General features: G+C 30.7%; 1 protein-coding gene across 12 annotated transcripts in view; it reads right to left on the bottom strand.

The window, feature by feature from the left end:
• Positions 1-3,206: 3,206 nt before the first annotated feature.
• LOC127738901 (nesprin-1-like) overlaps positions 3,207-10,764 on the bottom strand; it is a 244,990-nt gene continuing 237,432 nt past the window's right edge. For 11 of the 12 annotated variants that reach the window (XM_052250385.1, XM_052250384.1, XM_052250389.1 and 8 more), the window contains 4 exons: positions 10,451-10,669; positions 9,644-9,778; positions 7,328-7,380; positions 3,207-4,698 (listed from right to left, as the gene is read on the bottom strand). In XM_052250385.1, the coding sequence (XP_052106345.1) occupies positions 4,479-4,698; positions 7,328-7,380; positions 9,644-9,778; positions 10,451-10,669 (627 nt within the window). In that variant the 3' untranslated portion in view covers positions 3,207-4,478. The remainder of the gene's footprint in view (positions 4,699-7,327; positions 7,381-9,643; positions 9,779-10,450; positions 10,670-10,764) is intronic. The other variant, XM_052250397.1, reaches the window with a different exon arrangement.

The following is a 10,764-nucleotide window of genomic DNA, read 5'->3' as shown; positions in this document are numbered from 1 at the left end:
TCCCAAAATCATTTAGACAAACTCTCACTAGGTAAATATAATCAGTACAACAAGCTCTATCGAACCTGAAAAATGTTTTTCCTTTTTTTTTTATGTTGTTGCCTCTGAAATATTGATCTTAAACTCTTTTGGCAGTTCTTTGCTTCTGTTTTGAAAACTAGGAGCTAGGTTAAAATGAAATGATCAGCACTACAAGATACATCTACCCATTTAAGAGTTATTCCCCCTGAAATATACCTTAAAAAGTTTTTCGAATTTGTAAATTTCGAAAACTAAAGGAACTATGTTAAAAGTGGAAATCGCAGAATTGATCAGCAACTACTCTGAAAATTTCAGAAATCTGACAAGCTGTTGTAGGAGTTGTTGTCCCTGAAAAGTTGATTTTTACTTGTTTTTATTTACAGTTTTGGTTGTTATCTTAAAAAGTATAAGAGCTAAGTTAAACTAATTATCAGCAACGTAAAGAAGTACTAGTATGTGCATATAAAGGTCCTCGTCAGCAGACTGGCACATATCACAAGTGAGTGATCCAGACACAGGTGTGCCTCTTGTTCTTCTTTTTTTCGGTGCTTTAACTATATGATGGAAAGAGAGAAACTTTAAACAGTAAAAAACGATCAGCAAAATAAGATTTGTTCATAAGCTAAATAACTGAGTCTCCTGATAATTATAATTATACATTGTATATTTGAAAAGAGTTGGTCATGTTTACCAAGTTATAATCAAGAATTGCTTTTATAATCAATTTGACCCGATGGTTTCAAAGATACTGCAAGTATATCAAAGATGGTGCAAGTATGAGCTGCTCAGGGTCTTTTAATCTGCGAGAAATGTAGAAACTTTATAGACGGTGTCAGATTTTTATCTCACCTAGACGAAACTAGCATCCATTATGTAATACAGATCTGTTAAGTTTTTTCACATTTTAATCATCACCTGACAGGATTATACCAAATCAACAAAAAATTGCACGAATACATGTAAACATATATTAGAAATCTTTCATTATCATAATTTCTTTGAAATGATTGAAAATTTTAGCCACAACAAAAATCGAAGTGCTAATGCGCTGGAAAAGTCATTTGTAGTTTCCCGTTAGCAGTATGCATGCCTGCAAGTGTTCTCCTTTTTTAAACAAATACAATATTCAATCCTTTATCAAACAACCACTATTTAGAGTTATTCTAAAATGTTTTTATCAGCATGATATTTAAAATACATGTACAAAGATTTACTACCACTTGATAGTCAAAAGAAACTTGGTATTGTAAGTCCGATTTCACTTATGAATCATTTTCTTGTCAAAGACATTAGTAGCATGGTCAGTTATTGAGGGGGCAGGCTTCTGGGGGTAAGTGGTCCTAGTAATTCATTTACAGTAACACTAGCCTTTCAACACTATGGTTATGAGTCAGAACCCAGCACATGGCAGATGCTTTCTACTTCACTCTTAATTGACTAGAAGTGACAATTTTTCCACCAAAGGTTGGTGGTTCTCTCCAGCTTCCTCTACCAATAAAAACTGGCTGCTATGATATAGCCAATACCTGACAAATTGTAAGTTTGAGTCATCAGAATCATTTTTTCTCACCTGTGATGAGAGTTGCAGAATGCAAGAATTAGGGATTACAATCCAGTGGCAGCGTTGACGACTTAAACTACGTGTATTTGTATAAAGCTTTATATATCAAACTAGAAGACCTGGATGCTTCATAATTTGTATGCATATACTTAATCTTAAGAAGTTTCCATCTATCATATGTTCATTGTCCTTGGCCTCATTTCCATTGTTCAGTGACTGCTTGAAAAAAAATTACTGGTAGTTTTTTTTTAAATGTGAAATACTAAGAGTACTAGGATACTATATTTGGTATACAGGTTCCTTGCAAGGTCTACAGGTCCATCAGGTACGGTTCACCTGACCTCAACCTAATTTTATGAATCAGTGATCAAGGATAAAGTTAAGTGGTCAAGTCAGTATCTCAGATACTATCAGCAGTAGGGCAACTATATTTGGTGCATGGAATGATTGTAAGGTGTACATGTCGGACTGGCAGGTAACATCTGACCTTTACCTTATTGTTATGGTTCATTGGACAATGTTTAGTTTTTGTGGTTTGGTCTATTTCTCAGATACTATAAGCAATAGGGCCACTATACTTGGTGTATGGAATGATTGTAAGGTGTACATGTCCAACTGGCAGGTTACATCTGACCTTAACCTTATTGTTATGGTTCATTGGACAATGTTTAGTTTTTGTGGTTTGGACTTATCGTATACTATTAGCAATAGGTCAAGAATAAATGGTGTATGGAATAATTGTAAGGTGTGCATGTCTGTCTGGTAGGTTTCATATTACCTTTATCTCATTTTCATGGTTCAATGGTCAGTGTTAAGATTTTGTGGTTTGGTCTGTTTTTTAGGCACTATAAACAATATGACCACTGTATTTGGTGCATGGAATGATTGTTAGGTGTGTATGTCTATTTGACATGGTTCATCTGAATGTGACTTCATTATCAGGGATTATGATAAAAATGGTATAGAAATTTGGTGAAACTCAAGTTTGAAGTTGTATGCTGTTGATAAACAGTTGATTGCTTTAATTTGTGGTTATAACATTGGCTCCACCAGTTACTTTGGACTGTGGATGTAAATCTATACCATTGGAGCTCACAGCCCTATCAGTGTAGCCATGAGTCCTAATTATGGGGCTTATGTAGACCAATCATAAGACCCGCCCGCAGTCGACAAACAATACACAAAGGAGACAGGACTGGAGTCCATAATGTAAAACCTTGAGCTGAACGTTATATCAAAATGAAGCCCAGAGCCTGCCTGACATGCCCAAAATATTTCTATGGAAAAATGAAAAACATGTGCACTCTATTTCAGGTAATCAATCCTTTCAGGTAATCAATCCATCAACAAAATGGTGTGACACAAAGCTAATAAAGGCCAATATAAAAATTAACCTTTCAGCTTATAAGTTTAAATTGTCGTCCTGAACATGCATGAAATATTTGCCACTGGAGGGTAAGCAACCAACAATCAATCATATAAGTTTAAATTGTATCATAATTATGACACAGTCTGCAAAGTTTTGATCAGGAAAATCACCAAACCACATTTTTTTTAAGAATGGGATGAGCTACATTACCATATATAAAAGGACTAAAATAAAATGGACTAATGATAAGACATATTGTAGTTGGAAGTGTATAATATGTATCATTAACATAACAAATAACTTTATGTAAAATCTAACAACTATATGCATGCATAAATACTGCCAAATATATACAAATATAAAAATGTCGCTCAAAAATACATACAAACAAGCAAAATGAGACTTATTATGAAATTAGCTATAACTGGAACCAGCTATAACAGGGACCAAACATTTAAAAGCTACACAATCAAACACCAGGCTTGAAAAAAATGATAAAATATCAAAACACCAGGATTATGAAAAAAACTATATAAAAAAAAACTTTAAAAATTGTAAAGAACTTGAGACTCTTTGTAAGAGATTTTGTAGCATATAAGACAAAATTTAGTTTAAATTTCCACAACTTATGACATATTTTATGCAACACTGATAACTATCAAAGCTGCCATTTAAACATCAGTCATCAGTATTACATACAAGGGGACATTACTGATATAAACTAAAAATAAGTCTTGTCAAACTTGAAATCAAAAACAACAAAAAAGTGTCAACATGTGCATTTCAAATGTTAATGATGTGCTAAAGATAACATTAGATGAATGAGGATGATTAATTTGCAATAATTTGGTAATCTGCAAAAAACTGCAATGATGAGAGTAAACATATTACATTTTCTTGAATAAATTAAGAACTAGCACTAATTTGTCTGGAGAAACATAGTTCACCTATGTTAAATATATACACCATTATATTTTACACAAATTACAAAAGTGGAAAAATAAATTTTACTAAACACAAACTTGTACTTTGATTTTTTTCCAAAATAAATAATTCATGTATATTTGGATATATTACATGATCAAATATAGGTAAGACATAATTTACATGTTTCTGCATTTGTTCCCCAAAATGATACATTCATTAAACAATATTTCTAAAGACCAACAAACAAATACAAAAACCAAATATGTATATATATAACATATATATATTTATACACAACAAACAAACTTGCCACGTTGGGACTATATATAAGCAACACAGTATTACCCTACAAAAATGTCTAGCATTTAATGCTTCGCATAAATACATATGGCAAGTTATGTGATTTTATATCACAGTTTCGTTAATGAGAGTACAATCAAATATTATCACAGAAAAATATCGTGGAGATCCTTTATATTTGTAAAAAAATGTCAACATTCATCTTAAAAACTGGAATGGCAGTATATAATGTCAATTCATTGCGTCAACTCGAGAGTATTTTGATTCCCAACACTACATGATGTAAAAAATGTTCAAAGACTATAATGGAGGTGGTCCATTGTTATATCGTAACATTGGACCCAACGATCGACCAAAATTGTTCATAAGAACACAACTATAGTCTTCTTCAGTCATCGGAACTAAGCTGGCTATGCCAAGTAACAGTAAAAGTAAGAGTTGTAATGGTAGAGCTGTTCTAAGGACCCGACGAAAGTATGACGGTCTTCTCTGACTTTCGACATCATGTAGTTCTGTTGAGCTATAAAATAAAAAATTAATCAATTAAATATACAAAAAAAACAAGATCTATGTCAATTGTTTTATGTAATGAATAATATAATTCTACGGTTGTTACTTTAAAGTTTTGTTTATTGCAATACTGGCTTACCATATATATATATGTGTGTTCTTGTAACTGAAAGGACCTATTAAGATTTTGAAATTAATCAAAAAATGATAATTAAATTGAAAATTGCTGAAGCAATAGTCCCAAGAAATTATATCATGGTAGGCCAGTATTCACAATCAAAGAAACTAGCTATTATGATGAATTGTGAAGTATCAATGAAGAAATGATTCAAAATCTACTAATCTTTAGTGAATGAATACTACTAGCACTAATAATGTGAATGAAATGGTGTGCTTCTGTGATTTGAAATTGTGTGATGAATAGATTAAATGATGGTGTCTGTCTTTTATATTGTAGCTTACTCTCTATTAATTTGCCATACGGTACTTATTTTTTCTCATTAAAGGATTGTACTGTTTTAAGATATCTAGACAAGACAATATCTATTAGATGGAAAATTATTGACCACTGATTAATTGAGCTCTTGCAACATTTTTGGCAAATCAATTTTATTATTAAAATGTCATATTTGAAGTCAGCATATATGCTAGGCTTACATATTTCATACAAAACTTTATAATAAATAGCCTGATTATATAGTAAGCAATATTTAAAAATGATTATCTGTAAAAGCATTAACTTTACCAGAGACATAATATAGTATGTCTCTGACTGTTCTAAAATATTATGCAAAACAGTACCCAGTACTTGATTATTATCATCTAAGCAGTATGAGAAAAAAAAATAGCAAAAAAATAAAAACATAAAATAAAGCTTGTATATTTTGCAGGAATATTTTCACATGTTCTGTGTTCAATTTTTTTAGTAGTCTGTTTTAAAATTAATTAATAAAATACACTGTATTCTATTCACTGCCAAAAAAAATCATGCATCCTCAATTTTGCAATCACTTTGTTATATTTTGTATCTTGAAGATGAACGTATAAAAATATTTGTGTTACTCAGTCTGCTATGTTGTGTTTCGTAGACTGTTGCTGGTCTTTCAGTCATTTTTCGTTTATTGCCATGACGTTGTCAGTTTGACTTTGGACTTTTGAGTTGAATATCTTTAGCTTCTTTTTTTCAATCAAGAAAAGAAGAAAAAAGTTTTTGCATTTTGATTCTTTACCATAACATAAGAAAACTATCGACATTTTTTTTTCCAGTCTGACCACAATGAATTATAAATTAAGCATTAATTACCAGCTTCAAGCATCCAACAAAGATAATTATTTCATCTAAGACTACAATTCTAACTATATATAGTTATATATACATATAAAGTACTGGGTGGCCCAAGATACATCATGCTTTAATAGCTATTACAATGGATCATGCATAGACAGATACAGAAACATACTCTATAGAAAAAAAATGAATATGGTGACAATTTTTTTTTATCGAACATGAAAAATGAATGAAGATGAAAAAATAAAAAATGTTTGATGATGTCTAGTAAAATAAGTATGAATAATGAATGAGATATTTTTTGGAAATGTTTTCTTCCAATGGGTTTCACTCTTGCTTACAAGCATACAATCAAACCTGTCTTTAGTCCCCTCTATACAGAATAATCACTTTTAAGAGACAGTAAAACATACTTCATGCAGTGGCATGCAGTCAGGAGGAGATTGAAAACAATCAGAACATCCGTTTTTCTTCCTTTCCAAATAAAATTCTGGAAACGCATCTACTTCCCCAGGATTAACCTCTAGATCCCTTTAAAAACTTGCAATCTGAACATCAGTTTTAGGACATTTACTCTAAGATATCACATGCTTTTCAATCTTGCAATTGGGAGACCATTATTTGTTCAGGTTTGACTGTTAACAATTAATATAATATGTACACTACATTTTTTCAGTTTAAAACCATTATAACTTATTACATATATGATGTTATAGCTTAATATATTTTATGTATAAGTTTAACCTCAATGCAGGTCTTTTGGTACATAAACATTTTGGATAATTTGTAAGTAATAATAGACCTGTTACATCTTGAATAACAATGGGAAGTAATGCACCATAAATCTTCATGCAAACCCATGCATTTATCTCCCTTAGTTACCTCCAAAAGGTCATGAACATAAAGCTGAATATTTTTATGTGGGGTTGTTTTATCTTTCCTGAGATTTTAATGGTTGAAACATAAAAGAAAACTTTTTGTAGCATTCCCTCTTTTTCTCAGTTTTTTTTTTTTCAAATTCAAGTTTTCACGATAAAATGATGCATCAAAGAATTTTAAGTTACATATAATTTGTTAAGATGCAGTCTATCCTACGACACATAAACAAACATCACACAGGACAACACATTCAACAACAATTTTATACCAACACTCTTACATTTCCAGGGATTTCTAATAAGAACAAGGCAATCGTATAGTAGAAGAGAATCGAAAGTAGATCAGGGATGTTCAGCTTTAAGTTACGAAGCATTGGATTGTTATAAGATGCATACAGTTATGCATGGCTTTCGGGCCACCACCTACGATGCATAGTAAAATCATAACAGTAAATTAAAAAGTGCCATATTACGTGTTGTCATCTTGACATGTGCCGGGCCAAAAGGGTCTCACCCACCGTAGTAGCTGTGAAATCAATAAAACATGTGAAATATTCTGTGTATATATTTGATCTGGTTCCCATACTTACCAGTTCTATCATTTAGCAATTGTGTATGATAAAAATAGAATCCTAGAAACAATTTCACTGAACCAAGTGAATTGGGAGTCTATTAACAAAGGTCTTGAGACTTGTGGATAACTATTTCAAGAAATTCATTTCTGAGTTTCTGGAAATGGTTTATCTTACAGACAACTGAATCAAGCATAAAAATTAATGCTTTTCTGAGAGAAGCACTGATTTGTTCTTGTAAAACATTCATTTAACCAGAAACTGTTTAGCTACTTTAAAAGATAAACGGAACTCTTAAACTGATTTATATCAAACAGAGAGGAATTTAATAAACATTTCAAATTCAGAAGAAAACCATGTTTTATAATAAATAAGTTTTTATAAATAACTTTTCCATCCTTAATATAAAATAACAGCTGTTAATCCTTAAAATGATAATTTAGCCAACTGCAAATAATCATATATTTTTTGGAAGATATTGAATATTTTTGAAATTACAACTTGTAACACAATAACTGCTTATAATATACAAGCCATTTAAAACATTTATGTGTACCAATATGAATGATGGAAACAAAGTCACATAATTTGGCACACAGCCTTACCTTAGCTGTTCCAAAAGAAAATTTTTATATCAAACTTTTTTGGAACATAAAGTCTGCAACCATAATATGATTCTTTGTGATGTTTACAAATGACAGAATTAAATATACTGGTAGTCAAAGATTGTTCTTATGTCTGACAGCATTTTTGGAAACTTGCTTGGGTGGGAGGACCAAAGGCCCGGAAAAAAGGCTCTCAGATGTCAGAGCAATTTATGCTTAATGCACAAAAAAAAAGAAAAATATAAGTTATTAAACTGTCATTATTGTGGACTCCCTGATAAAAATAGTCTATTGTAACATTTTGTTTTGGAACAGCTAAAGTGCAATTGAGTGTAATATACATTAGATTATACATGATTGCCACTCCACTAACAACATTTTTTTATCCACCATATGTCAACAACAACAAAAGTGTATTACAGTGCTGTGTGGTACATATATTGATACTTAACATAAGATAAATCATCAACCCATTACATATACAGCATGTGGACTGGTCATTCTTTTTCCATGTTTCTCTATAAATCATTTACACACAAAAATGTATTTATAAATCATTATTTTAAATAAAAATATTTTGAACTTATTTTCTGGTAATGTCTTATTTTCACAACCAATCTTAGAATTATTAGTAGTTCTTATGTGAACTGTAAGACACTTTTTGTAATATTGTATAATTTGAACTTTTTAGAAATGGAAATTTAATCAAAAATATCATTTTCATATCAAAAGAATACCATATGCATAAAATATTATGAGTAAAAATTTCATGAAAATTGAAATAACAAGAATGTGTCCATAGTACACGGATGCCCCACTCACACTATCATTTTCTATGTTCAGTGGACGGTGAAATTGTGGTCAAAACTCTAATTTGGAATTAAAATTAGAAAGATCATATCATAGGGAACATGTGTACTAAGTTTCAAGTTGATTGGACTTCAACTTCATCAAAAACTGCCTTGACCAAAAACTTTAACCTGAAAAACTTTAACCTGAAGCGGGACAGACGGACGGACGGACGAACAAACGGACGCACAGACCGAAAAAACATAATGCCCATAAATGGGGCATAAAAATGTGTTGTTTTGATGAAAATTTATTACATATTTGTATGAAATAATTACAGAAATATTGAAAAGGAATAACATATGTCTTCATGCTGTCACTAACTAAAAGTTTTGTGCTTTTATAAAAAAAAGACAAGCACTACATTAAAATAGTTTATGGAATACATTACAAAAAGTTTCTATCAGTCTGTTTGAAAAAGCAAGAATTATTGAACATTTATGAAATTGAAATATAAAGAACAAAAAATCTCTTAAAATAATTCTACTACATATCAAAAATATAATTTAGGATGTATAAGTTGATGAAATGTCTTCTATTGCCACACTTTAAATATTAAACTTAATAATTTTTTTAGAATTATCAATTATATGTGCTGCGCAAAATAAGACCAAAAACCAGTCAATACTAAGGAACAACTGAGAAATAAGAATTAATTACTGTAAGACTGATTTGCCATCTACCTCTGAAAATATCAAATAATTAATAGTAGATAATTTGAAATTTCTACAGAACTTTGGTAGTATCAATTATTGTACCATACCTGACGAGTGACAGCAAACGGTGATCTTGTACGGACGGATGACCCTGGACGGAGTTGGGTATACCTCGTTCGTGGTGTACTTGTCCTTGCAGAATAACTGGACAATCGGCTATCAGTTAAGTCTAATGATAATGGCTACAAGTATTAAAATTATAGATTAGAATAACAAAATCAATTTAAAGAGATAGATTTCTAATTTTTGAGAGTTACACCAAAAACCAATCAAGTGTCAACCAATTCTCTTACAAGTTGTCAAATCAATTTTATCACATATTTATTTTGAGAGCTTACTTCATACTCCCTGAAGATCAAAACTGAAATAGCATATTTTTTTTGGTGACATCTTTAAGTCTTTTTGTTGTATACCCCTGTACATGTATTAATCTCCTTGTACCCTATTTTCAATAAGAAAAGAAACTTATATTTCTCAACATGATTTTTGTTATTTAAGCTCTGAGTTTTGTAACTAAAGAAGTGGTGCAAAGATTTCTAGACATAATTTTTGAGTAAGGTTCAGACTTTTGTAAGAAAATGAAGTGATGCAAAGACTCTAAAAAACATGAAAATGTAAAAATGATTTTACTGCTGTTTCTGTGAATGCCAAGACAAGAATATGATTGTTGTTCTTGATATTAGCAAGTTTATATGTAATTTTTGATTTTGGACTTATTTTCTGGAAATCAGTTGATATAACAAAATGTTTGTACCAAACATAAATTCATAAGCATATTGAAATACATGTAATAGTAAAATTAAAGGATGTTATTACTTGTACTATATATTTTTGTCTAAAAACAAATTTCTTACCGAAGAAGCAACATCAGGTGAAACATTAAGTCGTTCTTCCAGACTGACTATGTAAGATTTACATAGTCGTAACAATGCTCTCAGTCTATTAGATATAATGTGAGTTTTATCTTTAGCATTGAGCATCTCTGCAGAATCATCATTTATCAGAAGTTGATCTGCTGTCTCTTTCAATGACTGGACTCTAGGTTGGTTTGTTTCCATGTCTAGTTTTAATTCCTGAAATGAAATGCATAACTTAAATTTCAATTGTTTCTTCTTAATTTAAGTATTTTTTTTGTTTAGGCAAATGTTTTTTCATAAAAAAATGAACT

The sequence above is a fragment of the Mytilus californianus genome, unplaced genomic scaffold (genome assembly GCF_021869535.1).
Source record: "Mytilus californianus isolate M0D057914Y unplaced genomic scaffold, xbMytCali1.0.p SCAF_4, whole genome shotgun sequence".
NCBI lineage: Eukaryota > Metazoa > Mollusca > Bivalvia > Mytilida > Mytilidae > Mytilus > Mytilus californianus.
Note: the sequence above shows the minus strand (reverse complement) of the source record. Positions and strands in the feature narration are given on the sequence as shown.